Source organism: Astatotilapia calliptera, chromosome 4 (genome assembly GCF_900246225.1).
Source record: "Astatotilapia calliptera chromosome 4, fAstCal1.2, whole genome shotgun sequence".
NCBI lineage: Eukaryota > Metazoa > Chordata > Actinopteri > Cichliformes > Cichlidae > Astatotilapia > Astatotilapia calliptera.
The window spans coordinates 17,728,082-17,745,178 of NC_039305.1; the positions used below are offsets into that span (position 1 = coordinate 17,728,082).

Sequence of the window (17,097 nt, forward strand, 5' to 3'; positions counted from 1 at the left end):
TGTGGCCTACTTAGCTTTTGAGGCATTTCCACTTCCTTAAAAACATGCTGTAATTGGTGGAAGGGGGGCAAACATTAAAATGTACGATACTTAAGTCACTGCAGCATAAAAATGACTTTTACTTGGGGGAAATTATATTTGCAGAGTCGGTTTCCACAGTTGATATGCTGCTTTCAGTTTAGGTTTTAATGTCTGTTTAGTTTCAGTTTACTATTTATTAGTTTCAGTATTAGGTTTAGTTTAGTTAGCTTTGGGGTTTTGTTTTTTTTTAGCTTTGATCACTGATGCTATTTATCTAGGTCAACAAGTTCACAAGGGGTCACAAAAAAGAACAATATCTCATGTCATGTAAACATACCCTCTGGAAATGCATGCACGAAGAGCCTCTGATGCAGGTTAACACATGTTACTGTGATTTGTGTTTTATGTGCCACATATTTTTTTAGTTGGTCTAATGTTATATTAGCTAACAGTTTAGCTTTAGCAAACTGATATTACTATTCTACTGCTCTATCACAAACACACTTACCATCCACTTCATACAGATTTGTAATAAAATGGCTAGTGTATATATTTTTTTAATTCAAATGACCATTAGGACACATAGATTTCACATGAATACGTTTAGAGAACTTTCCTATAATGATTTTTAAAGGTTGCAAACAACCTTCAGGATATTCTTTTAAAAAGGAAACAAGCAGACACAAACGTGTTTCTTAAAACAGGTAACAGACTCTAAAACAGAGGGAATTATGGTGTGTTCAAAAGTTTATATAAGCCCAAAATGCTTTATACACTCAGGTTAGTAGCTGTCATTTTAATTAGACACTTTCATACACGTGCTCACGTTTGAGCGGCAGAAATTCAAAACAAAACTACCTCAAAGTTCAGTAACCTAAATATCTTACGCTACTTTTTGTCACGTGATATCTCTCTTTCTTTTCTTGAACTTATGAAAAGCGTTTGCGTAATTAAAAAACAAAAAAATAAAAAATACAGGGTAGCTACGACAGACACGTTTCGGGACCTGCAGCGAGTTAGTGTGTGGGAAGAACTGACACGACTAGCTGCCGGCGAGCACGCGCGGGTGAGTTGACGTCACTGGCAATTCCAGCAACTGGGTGGAGCGAATCGGTAACTGCGGAGAGGAGACATTTCTGAACTTCACAGCAAGTTTCTCAGTTAAAACAAAAGCTGCGTGTTCCTGCAGAGCATGGGCGGCTCACATCTCAGCGTGTCTCACCCGGAGGTAAATCATTTGTACCCTAATAATACTTAATATTTACTTAGAAAAAAAAGAGATCATAATTAAGGTTTAATAGAATTTGAGACTGAATAAAATGCCGAGTGTCTGGTAATTCGGTACTTATCACAAAGCTGCTCCCTCCTATCTGGCAATACGCCTATTTTTGTTAATCACCAAATGACTTTACGCTCCACTGCACCCAAGAGGAAGTCTGAAACTGTCAGTCTGTATGCAGTTGGGCTATTTATGCCAGATGTTGTATTTGTGATACGGATGTAGTTACCCCACATGTTGCAGCTACAGGTCAATGCGTGAACTCTTTCTGTAAGACCAACAGAGTTTTTGACTATGTCTTGTGATTGATTATTATTGTTGTTGTTGTTATTTTGTATGTGAGAGTTCCTGATGAATTTGGGCTTTTCGCAGGCACTAGATGCCCTTGTCTAAATGTGATGGCCAGACCTATAACAAGGTGGCTTCTGTCCATCTTGGTGACCAGTGTCTCTGCTGCTGCAGCAGGTAGGCCTGTTCAAAAGCGCTTGTGCACAAATACTCATAAAAAGTACTTGCGCCTGCATTCAAAGGGAAGTGTTATCGCCTTGTACCCCACAACTTTATCAACTGTAATAACCACAACACTTTAACACCCTGTTACACTAACCCACTTAAATGCCATGCTATCTGCAGTGCTGTTTTCTTTACAGTCATGTTTACTGATTATTTGATTAATTCTGTACTTTGAGAGGTTTTGCTTTATCATAACCCCTAAATGATTTGTTTTTCCTGTTCTCTAATGCTTTAGAAATTCCTTCTTTGTACTGCTTTCTTTGTTTAGTAATACTTTGGTTTAAAATCTTAAACTTAAACTTGTAGACACTCACTGTGGTACCGCTGTCCTGACCTTCTCTATACATTTTAAGATTAGAATCATCACCCCATCATTCCCACTGATTTTCAGTCCAGTTCTGGTGTAATTTGGCATCCCTCAGCTTTTTCTCCCTGTTTCACCCTTATTGAGAATTTTCAGCCAGTCTTCCACTGAGACCATTTCTGATAATGCTTCAGTGAACAGTAGATGAATCACCTGAAGGGTCAGATGCATCTCTCAGGTCATTTTGTTTGTTCTGGTCACATTTTTTCCTGTTTTTGAGAACGTGAGTTTCCAGTAGTGTCCGTCTGCTGTAGAGAGTTTTTTAGGCTTGACAGTTCTTCTTTTGTAGTTTTGTAGCTGTAGCTTCCTCAAATTTGTTTTAGGACACACTGCACACTATGCCTAAATATGCCATGTTTTCAGCTAAAAGCTCTTTTGGAATCATCTTACAAAAATCCTATTTTATGCCTGTCAAACTAGGTTATATTTGATATTTTTCTTAGATTTAACTAAAGAAATACAAGCAAATTATTTGTTTATTAGACAGGCTGCTTGTAAAAAAGTGGCTAAATACAATAAAAAATGGGTTTTTGCTCAGTTCTGTGTTTTATGTAGGCACAACACTGGTTCGTCCTTTGACTTTGATCCCTTTTTATGCTTGAATGATTCTTTGGTCAGTGTTAAGTGGCCCTAAAAATAGTGTGTGGACATTCCTGAGTGAAAAAAGGAACAAACAACCAAAGAAAGAAACATGTTCCAAGAGAACTAGACCACTTTCAAAGGTTACAAAACAGTCTGGCTCCCCAGATGCAACATACAAAGAAAAGAGGGTAGCTCAAGACTTTTGCACAGTACAAGGGAATGGTTGCAGACTAACCAAGAGCAGACCAAGTATATTAAAGCTTAATTTTCACATTATTTTCCACTTTTCAACTAGGCACATGCAAATGCTATCCATAAATGAATGAGTATTTTAGTTCTTAGTAAAGGACTGACCTGTACAATAACAGAAAATGTTAGTTGGGAGCTTTATGTGCATCACATTTTCCTGAAGCTGAGGACACTACATCAATCTCAACACATTTTTACTATTTATTCTCACTATTTATTTATTTGGTGGCCCATCTATCACACCTATCAGTCTTTCCTCATTGTTTGTGCTGTTTTTAAAGAGAAGTGGTCATAATTGACTAGACTACACTTGTTTTGGATCCAAACTGCACAAACTGCTCATTTCCTGTTCTGCAATCTGCTTTCCTGCAGTAGTCGGCATATATTGAATGGGTTACTGCTAAAAGTGTAGAGGCTTACAAGAAACGTGTAAAGGTGGCAATCTTGCGATGAGTAAAATCAAAGGTATGCGTGTGTGTGTGCGCACAGATAGACGGATGCGCGCACATTTTTTTTCTTGTGGTTGAGAACAGTGTTAGATCTATTGCTTTCTCCCCCTTTTCTTCATCATCTCTCACTTCCTGTATCATTTTATAACAATTATAGTCACCTTTGCTAAAAGCCTTAACTTATGCAATCTTATTAAATGATAATAAATGTGGAGAATATGGTTGGAACTGACGGTAAATCAGTCGTGTTCACTCTTATTTCTTCACTCATTACATGTGTCTGAGTTTGTGAGTCATTGTAGCTTCGCAGTCTGTCACACAGGGTCAGTTTGCTTTACTGTGACTCGTGGGGATATTACCAAATATAGTTTTATTGCAGACGTTTTGTCACTTTCCTTTCTTTGTCTTTTGTTTCATTAGTTTTATTTCCTAGGAAATGAGACAAAGGAGCTGATTTAAAACACATCTGGAGCTTTTTAACAGTAAAGCTGTTATAAAAAGCTAAATTAGCCCCCACTAGCAAGACGCAGAACCACATTAAATATATTAAATAAATACTCGTGCTGTTAGTGTGTTTGGGTTTTAGCAGCAGTGAAGGTGACTGGTGTAGCAAGAGAGAGAGGTTTGACAGAACTGCCAGAAAGTGACTAGAGAAGGGAGCTAAGGCTGGATTTTGGAGAAGGGAGAGTGCATGGTGTGGTTTAAGTAATGTGGGATCTTGAAGTGGATGAGTGCAGGCTGATTAGATGGACAATGAGGTGGGAACTCATTGCAGTTTATTTTTTCTGTACTTCATCTCTCCTCTGTCTTCCTGCATTCTGTGAGCTGGGAGTTTTTATATTCAGCGTGCTGCTGTGTTGCATCAGCGTAGGTTTTTGGTTGAGCAGTATTGAAAGGACAAGTTGTGGAACACATCTGGGAAAGATTTTGTGCATCACTGGCCGAATTTCCTGTACTTTGTTCGTATTTTTAGAAATGTTTGATACTTTTCTACATCACTTTATGTTAAAAAGATCTAGTTAAAGTAATGGAAAACACACAAATCAGGCACTGAGTGGACCTCACCTGCCACTTCGTTAAGCACACCTTGCTAGTAGTGGGTTGGATCAAAGTCTGCCTTTATTCTTCTTGCAAAGATTCAACAAGTTGCCGGAAACATTCCTCACAGATTTTGTCCATATTGCTACAATGGCTGCAGATTTGTCTGTCGCACATCCAGATTCAGATCTGGTGACTGTGGAGGTCATTTGAGTGTAGTGAACTATTTGTCATGTTCAGGAAACCAATCTGAGGTTTGTGATGTGGTGTTTTATCGTGCTGGAAGCAACCACCTGACTCTGGGTACACTGTAGTCATAAAGGGATGGGCAGAAACAGTACTCAGGTAGGCTGGCCCAAAGACTGCTAAGAGAATTTCCCCCACATTATTACACAACCAGCAACCTGAACTGTTGATACAACCCTGGATGAATCCATGCTTTTGTATGCCAAATTCTGAGCCTGCCATCTGAATGAGGAAGCAGAAACTCCTCTATTACCCAATTCTGGTAAGCCTGTGTGAATTTTGACCTCAGTTTCCTATTCTTAGATGACAGGCATGGCAGTTTGACAAACAGCCACACCAGCCCATCTGGCACCAACAGCCACATTGAAAGTCACTGCAATAACATTTCTCCTTCATGCTAATGCTCAGTTTGAACTGAGCATTAGCATCCGGTCATCCCGGATCAGAGGATGCTGATTTTCTATGTGATTTGATGTTTGTGTTAACAAGAAGCATGTAACAGTTTAACTAATCAAGTGACCTCTGAGTTTATAATTGAAACAGACTTTTGACCTTTGTCAGCTAGTACAGCGGTCCCCAACCCTCGGGCCACGGTCGTTTGGTACCGGGCCACGAGAGTTGAGGCTCGGGTGTAAAATTTATGGTTTCCAGAGTTTTTATCGGTTTTTAGCGTTGTTTTTTATCGTTTTTATCGTTAACTCGGTTTCCCTGGGTCTTTTCCTGTGTGTTATGAATAAATCTTCTTTTTTTGGTACCGGTGCTGGTTTTATTTTGTTGTATTTATCCAAAACACCATAAAGAACGGTCCGTGAAAGTATCGTCGGACATAAACCGGTCAATGGCGCAAAAAAGGTTGGGGGCCGCTGTTCTAGTATTATCCCTGACACTGAGGGCTCAACATGGATACAAATGTATTTTATTTTCTGTCCTCTTTAGTGTTTAGTTCAGATCCGCAGAAAATCAGAGTATAAAATGCTTAAATATGTCACCCCTTCATGTCAGGGATTAATTATGTTATTCAATATTAGAAATATGTGTTTCTGCTCATATTCACCTCATGTTCAAGACTTTCTGCACATTCAGAACTTTTCACAAAGCCTGTGGTTATAGAGAATTTCCTTGTCAGTTATCCAAGTAGCAACAGTACTTCTAAACCTGGGCTTAAAAAGTGGATCGTAATCCTTGTAAACATGACCCCTGTTTGGCAGCCCACAGTTGGCAGTCAGCTAAAGTAATCTGAAATGTAATGTAATGTTCTCCCTGCCTTGTCGGTATAAGCCCCACCCACCCCCTTACGGGTTCATGTGGACTAAGTGTGGCTTTACCGTTCCTACACCTTCCCACGGTTCACCCAGACCTGCCCACAGTGGGACTACCTGGGCCTGTCTGCTGGGACTGATGCTTTTGGCGTCTTTAGTGTAGTGGTTAAAACGTTTGCTTGGCAAGCAAAAGGTTAACAGTTCAAGTCCAGCCGAAGACACAGATCCCTTTGGTGTGTGATGACTCTGCCAACTCAAAACATTAGGAACTACGTGCTGTGGCGAGAAAGTCGCTGAAAGCTGCGTGAGTTAAAAAAAAATAAAAATACTGACACCAAACCTTCTCTTCATCTTATTTCGTGGCTCCTCCATGGGATGTGTGTGCACAACATAGACATTCACTAAATTGGCACAAAAGATTTCATGTATAAACTGTACAAACTCATATCTGATATAGTTTTTTTTTAATTTAAAAAAAGTCCCACTGTTGGAAAAAGACCTGCCTCTGAGGTTTATAGGAGTAATCCCTCTGCTTCTTTCATTGGGGCGATGTGTTCCCTGAGTGCCCCATGGACTCTATGCCTGTGCCTTGAAAGATCGTCTGCCCACGTGTCCCCCCTACTTTGTGTTGACAGATTTGGGAGGGTGTGGAATCATGGTTCAGCGGATGGGCATAGGCTAATAATGCAGCAGCTGTCTTTAATGGAAAGCGGAACTTCAAATCATAATCTAATGCAAACTAGACAGCTGTCAGAAAAACCATGTATTTAGTTTATTACAGAGACACTTTCTAAATCATTATTTGTAGGTGTGTGGGCTTGATTTCACTGTAAAATGACTGTATATGAGTGAGCATGCCTTTTTCTCATCACCTTTACTTGCATCTTGGCCTGATGGAACACGAGAGGAAGACGTAGAGAAAGGAGTTCAGGGTGTACAAACTAAGAACTGTTTTTATTGAGCAAGAGACAAACATGAGGAAAAGGAATATGGAAAAGGAAGGAATGGGGAAAAGGAAGAGGAAAGACAGAGGAAACAGTAGGAGTGAGGAAGCATTAATGGGAGGAAGAGAACAGTGAGAGGTTTGCCTCTTTGGACTTTTCCTCTTTGGAGCTCAAAGGAGGGATATCCTCCTTCTATCTCTCACGGGCAAGAACAAAAGCATCCTAAACACACAAAGGGAAGCGGGTGAAACAAAAAAGCAGATATGAACTCACGTGAAACATAAAACATAATGAAAGTGGGTCTGAAAATAAAACAGGAAGAAAAACTACAAACAAAACCCAGATTGGTAACGATGACTTGTGTTTGTCCTTTGTGTTTTTTCAGATCCGCCAGCTCCTCCCTCTGATCTTGAGTGCTTTAGACCATGTGACGAGACAAGCTGCCATGTGGACATACAGTGCACCTGGGATCCAAAGTCAGACCCTAAGATCCCCACTAACTACACCCTGCACTGGGAGCCAGCTCATAACCAGTAAATAAAACCCATTTTTTACAGCTGTAAACAATAAGAAATGCCCCCTGAATTTGTCTTGAACTTCTCCTGGTGTCATGTCTCGTCTGGTCTTTTCTTTCAGCGACAGCCATGTGAAAGGTGGGACCAGTTTAGACGGTCGCATTCCTCGAGAGGACTTCTCCGGTGGAGGAGAACTTCGGGTTTGGGTCGAGGCCGTTAACCAGAATGGCTCCAACAAATCTCAGCCGGTCGTCTTTAACGTCGAAGGAATCAGTGAGTCAGTCCCACAAATACAAACGCCACCACAAACGGCAGTAATAATGATCAGTTCCTAATACCGAAAATTTTTTGATGTTTATCTTCAAATGATTGATTTTCATTTAAGTAATATTAAAGATGAAACTTTTTTTTTCACTGCTAGCCAAGCCACCCCCACCTAAAGACATTACAGCCGAACCGGAACCGTTGGAGTTTTTGTGGAACACTTCCTGCATAGAGTCTTCTGGACGCTGTCACATTCGATATCGGACTAAGGGAGAAACAGACTGGCCAAAGGTGTAGTGCGTTTAGGGGTTTTCTTCCCCATTAACAAATGAATACATGAAATAAAGTCCTTAAAAAAGCTTATTAGGCAAGTTAAATTGTATAGTTTGAGAGACAAAAGTGTCATCCAGTGAAATTATGCTCAAGCTTGTTTTTTTCCTCTTGTGCAGTTTGAGGATGAAGTACATAGCACCTACGCAGTGGAGGAACCGGACTTTTTTACGGTTTATGAATTCCAAGTTCGTTGTGACTGTGGTACAGGATTAATGAGCGACTGGAGTAAGATCCATAGCGTTAGGAGCTCAGAGTCAGGTGAGAGTCCTCATTTGGAGTAATAATAATGATGATAAAAATAATAATAATAATAATAACTTAGATCTTTATGGCACCTTTAGTGGAACCTAAGAAATGTCACGAGGATTGCATCACTTTCCCAAGTTTAGCATTTAAGAACAATTCAAAAAAGGTTCATGTTTCTCTGGGTTTTTTTGTTTTTTTGTTAAAAAAAACCTCTTTAACATTCTTTCACATATTACATCAGAATTGGGAAGCCACTTGAATTGTAGCTGATTACTGTAGTTTTGCATTAAACTGTAACTGTTCTCTTAGCTGTTTTAGTGGCATGTCTTTCGTGCAGCTAGAAGGAAAATGTTGCCTTATCTCCCTGGCTTTGTCTCTTTCTTGCAATGCCACTCAGACCCTGTTGGAGAAGTGGATTTATGGAGGGACTGCGGTATTTCCCCTCTAAGCTCTGACTGTTTTCTGACTTGGAAGGTAGGCTGAGAACTAACTCGCTCACTCTGTCTCACCACGAGCCAACTCATCCCTCACTCTCCTCGCCTTTTCTCCATTCCCTCCAGAGTCTCTCTGATTCTCAGGCACGTGGGTTCATTCGTGGATATAACCTCACAGTTTTCTACAGCAACGGCTCTGAATTGCAGATGTCCACGGCCGAGCCAAACAGGCAGTACGTGCATGAAATTGTGGAGCAATTGTGCAGCAACGGTACCACAAAATGGTTCCTCAACGCCACTCTGAAGGATGTGTCATCAGTCAGCATAATCGCCTACAGTTCTAAAGGTGCCACAAAGGAATCGTTTCTGAATATATCAACAACAGGTAAGAGACTGTTCAGACTTTCATAAAAACTACAGGACGCTTTGAAGCCCCTAGCGGCATCTAACCATCTCCGATAGGGGATACATTTAACCTTAAGCACTGGTCTCTTGTTAAGGTAAAGAAGAAAATGTTCTAAAAGTTAACCTCGAGATGAATAAAGAGAACCTCAGCGTGTCCTGGGACCCACCGTCTGACGTCTCCAAGCTAAAAGAATACGTGGTGCAATATAAACAGGCAGGATCTCCACCTGGCCGAGAGTTTGACTGGATAAGAGTGAAAAAAAGCCAGAACGGAACATTTTTTAAAGGTCTGTAATGTGTCAAACCTCATTAATTAAAAGAGTTGTTGTTGTTATGATAACTGTTGATTGCATTTTGAACCCTGTTGTGTGTTGTATGTCTCCACCTACAGGTCAGTTTCAGGAGTACAAAGCATACCAAGTGTCGGTGTTCAAGGTATTGAACAGCAAGAAAGTCCTCCATCTCTTCACAGAGATTGGATATTCTCGTCAGAAAGGTGGCGCTCTCTGCTTTGTTCCTTTGATGGTTTCAGGCCACTGTAGCCTCTTTTCTCTCATCATAATAATTTTTTTCTTTTTTTCTTAATCAGCTCTGTTAGCAGTGCCGTCATTTAAGGTGGAAACTCTCACTGAGACTGAGGTGACTCTTCACTGGAAAGCCATTCCTCTCTCCGAGCAGACTGCCCGGATCTGGTGCTACGAAATTGGATACAAATGGTTGGATACGCAAAAAGGTATATAGCAGCAAACTATGTTACAGTTCAGTTATTTCTGGCTGATTTTTGCAAAGCTAACTGTTCATAGTTAGTAAAGAAGATAGCATGCATGCTTAAAATATAAAGCACATTACATATGAAGGGAAAAAAGACAGAAAACAGGATAAAGATTTTTCTGGGTTGTATTTATCAAACATCTCAGAATTAGTCCTATATAGCATAATATAGGACTTGGCTTTGTGTTTTAAATGTGTTCCTGATGTATTATTTCTGCCTTAAGCTCAGGTCTTGTACCAGAGGTCTGGGATTTTGAGGGCTCCGCACAGTATCTTAACTCTTCCCAGGACATTCCCCGAATCTGCTAAGGCCACTCTCTCAGTTTACACCCCCTAACGGTCCCAACAACCACTGGGTCCACTTTGGACTTCCACGCCTATTCCTTCAGCCACTAGTACATAGCAGTCGTCTTGTGCTCCTTTTCTTTTTTCTAGCATTGCTATCAGCTGGGATCACGTCATCTATCACAGCTGCAGTCCCCTGATGCTTGTCAACCACCACAGTGTCTGGTTGGTTGGCCAACAGCTGTTGGAAGTCCCACAAGACCTTACCCCTGTTGTTCCACTTTCAGAGGTGTGTCCCACTGAGACGTGTGGACTAATACTTACGTGACCCAGATGTTCCTGCACTGTATCCCAGCCACTTGGATTGTGCTTCTGACTGTACATTGTCTTAGGGTGTGAACGATAGGTTCAATTGACATGTACCATACTCGAGAAGAACTTCCCTCCATCCCCTCTCCCCTGCAGGCTTGCACTCACATTGCGTTTAACTGTCTGGGCTAATTCACTGAAGTTTCCTTTAGCGTCACAAATACTTTTTTACTCTTAGATAAAGCTTTTGCAGAACCCAAGGAGCTCATGATTCTGTGCATTTTGTGGCACCCATAATGTGGTGGTGCACCATCTTGCTGAAAAAACTCAGGGAACGTGCCAGCTTCAGTGCATAAAGAGGGAAGCACATCATCATGTAGCAGTTTCAAATATCCAGTGGCTTTGAGGTTTCCATTGATGAAGAATGGACCCACTATCGTTGTACCCCATATACCACACCTAACCATCACTTTTGTTGTTCCAACAGTTTTGGAGGGATCCATCCAATGTGGGTTAGTGTCAGACCAATAGCGGTGGTTTTGTTAGTTAACTTCACCATTCACATAAAAGTTTACCTCATCACTGAACAAAATCTTCTGCATGAACTGAGGGTCCTGTTCCAATTTTTGTTTTGCCCATTCTGCAAATTCTGTGTGCTGATCTGGGTCATCCTCGTTGAGATGCTGCAGTAGCTGGAGTTTGTAAGGGTGCCATTTGTGAGTAGCTAATATCCGCCGAAGGGATGTTCGACTAATGCCACTCTCCAGTGACATGCAGCGAGTGCTACGCTGTGGGCTCTTGCTGAATGAAGCTAGGACAGCCACTGATGTTTCTTCATTAGTGACAGTTTTCTTGCGTCCACATTTTGGCAAATCCAACACTGAACCAGTTTGAACACAATTTCGATCTGCTCCTCATGTGTTAACCTCTTTGACATGTCAATGGCAAAGAGAAACTTGCAAATAACTCATGAAAGAATAAAGTTACGTTGAAACCAAGCACACCATTGTTTTTCTTGTGACATTACCAATAAGTTTGATGTGTCACATGGCCCTCTTCCTATTGAAAAAACAAAAGTAGTATCCAAGATGGCCGACTTCTAAATGGCCACCATGGTCACCACCCATCTTAAGGAGTTTGCCCCCTCACATATACTAATGTACCACAAGCAGGACTTTAATATCACCAACCATTCCCATGTTATTACGATGTATCCATTTAAATGGCCCACCCTGTACTACTGAACCCAGTGATTTTTATGGGGGCAGGTGTGGGGTGCAGATAGGAATGCTACTAGATTTGCACTGTGCTCGAGTCCAGATGAACTGTGTCCCAGCCCACCTTTTCAAGCAAGCAATGGCAACTTACCACTGCCTCACTTCTTTTCTGCCATATTTGCAAGAACTTTCACAGCCCAACTTTATTGACACCCGCAGCATGAACGCATGACAGGAATGTGCCGTGGTTTGTAGTATTGGACCTCTGATTTAGGATTTTTTGGAATATAAACTCTGGTCTAATAATTAGAATTTTCAGTTTTTGATTATAGTTTAGAGTTCTTAGTTTACTTTCAGTGTTTTTCTTTATTTTTGTAATCATAGTAGCCTAATGCCTTTGTGCTTTAGTCATTTCATCATAGGTGATGATTTTACAGTAGTATAATCCTACTAATTTCATCTGTCTGACATACGTGCATTATTAATGATTAACACCTGATTAGTGACTTCCTGCTCTGACATATTTGATAAATAAAGACTCAATAACTTTGATTACACACGTAACCTCACTCCAGACATTTTCTCTCTTTCAGTGTTCAATGTAAATGCTTCCAATGATCATCAGCCCTTCACGCTCCGTGATCTCAGTCCAGGCGACTATGAGGTGTGGATGAGAGCTATTACTGAATTTGGACGTGAAGCGAATGCCACTGAAACATTCAAAATAAACCACCAGCAAGATATGTATGGTAGGTAGGATGGGTTTGACGTTATGTTTGAAGTTGTTGTTGATTTTTCTTTATTTTTCTTGCTGGATGTAACTAACTTAGGGTGTAATGGATTGTGCAGTGTTATAAGATATGAACTATTTATTATTTCTCTCACAATGATCGCTTCTCCCTCTTTTTTTAGGGTTATTGATACCAGTTCTGTCTGTTGTTGTGCTCCTTTGTGTGTGTTGTATTTTACTCAGGTGAGACGCTCATCTTAAACTTATCTCTGACATCATATTTGAAGCACATCACAATTGTGTTACGTATTGTTAACAAATACTTTTATATTCTGAATAAATGTTGAATAACATGAGAAATATAGTAAAAAAAAAAATATCACAGTATACCAAGGACACAAAACATATTAAATTCAAACTCCCTCCAGTTTTGTCTTTATGAACATAGTTACTTCTACTTTTTTATGAGGTGATCTCCCAGTCTAACATATTTGCTGTTTACTGTCTTGTCTCTGGCAGCGTTTGTCCAGGACCAATCAAAGCATGTCCACTGATATCTTCGTGCACCTATGAGAAAGTGCCTGATCCCCGCAACAGTCACATCTTTAAACAGATGAAGCATCAGGTTAGACTGAATGAAACGTAACTGCGAGGTTTCTATAGACTCCTAAAAGTCTTAATTTTTTTTACTGTATTTGTTATAGTAAAAGCCTTATGCCTTATGCCTAAAAAACAACTTTAATAATGGTTTCAAAAATCCTTTAAAAGATACTTTCTGGTATTGTAAGTAATTAACAAAATGGCTCTTTATAGATCTGTATTACAGAAACAACAGCAGTCATTCTGTGATGTGAAAAAGAAAGTTGTCACAGGACTGTATGCAATCTCATGGAAAACTAAGTAGACATCATCATTCAGCAGCTTGTAGAGCCACATTTAGCAACAACTTAAACTGATTGTTTCCTGTATGGCTATCAGCATCTCACAGTGTTGTGGGGGAACGTCGCTTCAGTTGGTTGAGGTTTGTGGGAATTTTTTTTTAAATGCAGATCTCTTAAGTTCCCACCAAAGCATTTCAATCAGGTTTAGCCACTGCAACATGCTGAGTCTTTCCTTTTTTAGCCATTTGGTTGCAGATTTGCTGCTCTGCTTCGAATCATTGCCCTGTTGCATGACCCAGTTTGGAGCATAATTTACTATACAGAGGAGCTCATGGTGTCCTGGTCTGGCTCCAAAACAATCCCAAGGCTACTAATGACAAAAAATAAGCTAAATCAAGACCAATACCAGTTGATGCATACAGGTCACTGATATATAAACTTGGCTCAATGATAATCAAGAAATTGTTTTTTGTTTTTTCTGTCTCTCTGTAGTTTAATGATCCTTTGGGCTGGATATGCATTCCCGTCTGTGAGCCACAGCCCAAGATCTCTGTGCTCGAAGTTGTAAAAATAAAGTCCCCAAATTTAAACCCTGATGGATTAGTAGGACCAGTGACAGGAGACAAGTTTTCACAAGATGATCAGAGGGAGGATGCTGTCCGAGAGGAGACTGGAAGGTTGGACCGCAGATATGGAAAAGAGCCCTACAGCAAAATGGTTGATTCCGATGAGGAAACGAGTGGCAGCTCATCAGAGGAAGAACAGTTCACGTCTGGTTACGAGCAACACTTCATGCCCTCTCCTTTAGAAGTAAGTTTTATCAAAGCCTCACACCTGATCAGAGACATTATTCTCATTTTTTTCTTTCTTTGTTGTTATTTATTGACTTTATTTAAAAAGAGCCAGTATACAAATAGTAAAGTAATACTATTTTACCTCAGACATACAGCTAAGCACTGGTCCAGGTCAGTCAGCTCACTGAAATTATTTCTTTGCGTCATCGGATGTGCTCCCAACTCTGCCAGCAAGAGCTCAAACTGCCCCGCTGACAACCTGGAATATGTACGAAAGAATCAGAATCAGAATACTTTATTGATCCCTGGGGGAAATTATTTTTTGTTACAGTGCTCCATTATAAGCCAACATTAAGACAAGACAGACAATACGCTAACTAAGAATAGTACAATATATACATATACATACATACATACATACATAAGTCACTCATAAATAAATAGCTGGAAAAGAAACATGTGTAGCTGTAGCAGCAAACAGTGTGTTAAGTGGATGCGTTGTACAGGGAGATGGCCACAGGCAGGAATGATTTCCTGTGTCGTTCAGTGGTGCTTTTCGGTAATCTCAGTCTCTCACTGAACGAGCTCCTGTGACTGACCAGCATGTCATGGAGTGGGTGGGAGGTGTTATCCAACATTGTCTTTATCTTGGACAGCATCCGCCTCTCCGACACCACCTTGAGGGAGTCCAGCTCCATCCCCACAACATTACTGGCCTTACGGATCAGTTTATTGAGTCTGTTGGCATCTGCGACCCTCAGCCTGCTCCCCCAGCATGCAACAGCATAGAGGATCGCACTGGCCACAACAGACTCATAGAAAACTCCTGAGCATTTTCTGGCAGATGTTGAAGGACCTCAGTCGCCTCAAAAAATAGAGACGACTCTGGCCCTTCCTGTAAAGTGCTGTGGTGTTTTTAGCCCAGTCCAGTTTATTGTCAATGTGTACTCCAAGGTATTTATAGTCCTCCACAATGTCAACACTGACCCCCTGGATTGAAACAGGGGTCAAGTGTTTCCTGGTCTTCCTGAAGTCCACGATCAGTTCCTTGGTCTTTGCCACGTTGAGCTGCAGATGATTCTGCTCACACCACGTGACAAAGGAGTCGACCACAGCCCTGTACTCTTTCTCATCAAGCAGCTGTGATACAGCTTCAAGTCCTGGATTAAACCAGGAAATTCTCTCTGCTGCTTCCTTCTTGTGAGAATTGGGTGGACCCAGGATCTCAGTTTCTTACTTTTCTAGTTTAGAAACATCCTGATTGCTTGATGTCAACTTCATTTTTTTCACTGTGTGCTTTTTGAGGGCAGATTTTCTCCCAAAATGCATCACTTTTGGTGTTTGTATACATTAGATGACAAGTTCAGATCACAAAAATTCAGAATTTTGTGTGCTTGGTTTGTAATGGCCTGTAGTCTAACTCTGTCATGATTTGCAGCTTTTGCATTAGTATACGACCATATCATGTTTAGTTTTTGTTTTTTATTCCACTATGATGTCATAATTCTGCCAGTCTTATATACACTTTGCAACTAAAGGCTCCCTTATTTATTCAAATCCTTTTTTCTCTCTCTCTGTAGTTTAATGAGTCCTTGGACTTTATCTGCATTCCCGTCAGTGAGACACAGCCCAAGAACTCTGAGGGATTAACAGGGCCAGTGGTGGGAGATGAGTCCTCGGAGATGGAGAGCCCAGATGATCAGAGGGAGGGTGGAAGAGAGGTGTACAACAAAATGGATGATCCCTATGAGGAGACAGGGGATTTCTGTAGCTCATCAGAGGAAGAACAGTTTACATCCGGCTATGAGAAACACTTCATGCCCTCTCCTTTGGAAGTACTCTAACATTGGCTATATCGCCACACCTCATCTGGCACGTTGTTTGTTTGTTTGTTTAATATACGATTGTTTAAGATGGGAAACCTCTGGATAGCCTTTTTCTTGAGATGCCTGCAGAGCATTTGGGTCACTGGAAAAATTTGTCTGCTGAAGCTGATTTTATGTCTCTCTCTGTCACAGTTTTCAGCTTTTGCATTAGTTTGTTCCATCTAATCATATCATGTTTATTGTTTATTTTTTGGATACTTTTTCTATTTCAGTTAAAGTCGACTCGCTCTGCATCCCACACTTTGCCCAGCATTGAGCCTGACTATGACAACACCAACAGCAGTATTTTTAAGAGTCGAAACATTTGCAGGATGTGCAGTAGTTTACAATAGTTTATTTCGAATCTGCATATTAACCCTAATCAAAGTGCACAGAGTGACAAATTATACTGACACCACCTGCTAAAACACTTTATGGTATTATAAAGTATCTCAGGAAACTCAATAAAAATAAAAGTTATCTGTACAATTATAAAACTGTGCTTTAAACAGATGTTTGTTTGTTTTTTCACATAAAGCGTCTTTAGGTAACACTGGATCTAATTTTATCATATCCATGACCTGTATGAAGTCACTGGAAATAGAGTCTGAATTTGTTGCTATTTACTCACACACATGCTCTGTAAATGCCATCCATCCACTCTATTCCAATCCAATCTGGGTTGTGGGGTAAATGACAATCCTTTGAATTTGATTTTTAAATGATTTTGAGTGTGTTGGAAATATTAACATCTTTCTTAGTTTTTTACATTGTTGTACAATATACTTTATATTTTGATAAATAAAATGTCTGTCAAATACATGTACAGCCATCACATTTGATTTAAATTACTAATATTGACTGTTTAAGCAACACCATGCTGGAGGAATATGGTGTAACACACAATTTAGGTGTAATGATTAGAGATGATTACACTTAATAACAAAACCCAAAAGGCCATAATTGTAACACATGGTTAAGTTGGTTGTTATAGATAGATAGATAGATAGATAGATAGATAGATAGATAGATAGATAGATAGATAGATAGATAGATAGATAGATAGATAGATAGATAGATAGATAGATAGATAGATTGATTAAA

General features: G+C 40.2%; 1 protein-coding gene across 1 annotated transcript; it reads left to right on the forward strand.

Annotated features, from left to right (window-relative positions):
• Nucleotides 1-1,115: 1,115 nt before the first annotated feature.
• il12rb2l (interleukin 12 receptor, beta 2a, like) lies at nt 1,116-16,815 on the forward strand. The gene is made up of 16 exons (XM_026165226.1): nt 1,116-1,249; nt 1,673-1,765; nt 7,330-7,477; nt 7,581-7,732; nt 7,881-8,014; nt 8,173-8,314; nt 8,700-8,776; nt 8,863-9,121; nt 9,237-9,428; nt 9,533-9,637; nt 9,731-9,874; nt 12,317-12,472; nt 12,636-12,696; nt 12,973-13,078; nt 13,827-14,144; nt 15,709-16,815. The coding sequence occupies exons 2-16, from the start codon at nt 1,699-1,701 to the stop codon at nt 15,970-15,972; spliced, it is 2,325 nt and encodes a 774-aa protein (XP_026021011.1). The 5' UTR covers nt 1,116-1,249; nt 1,673-1,698; the 3' UTR covers nt 15,973-16,815.
• Nucleotides 16,816-17,097: the final 282 nt, after the last annotated feature.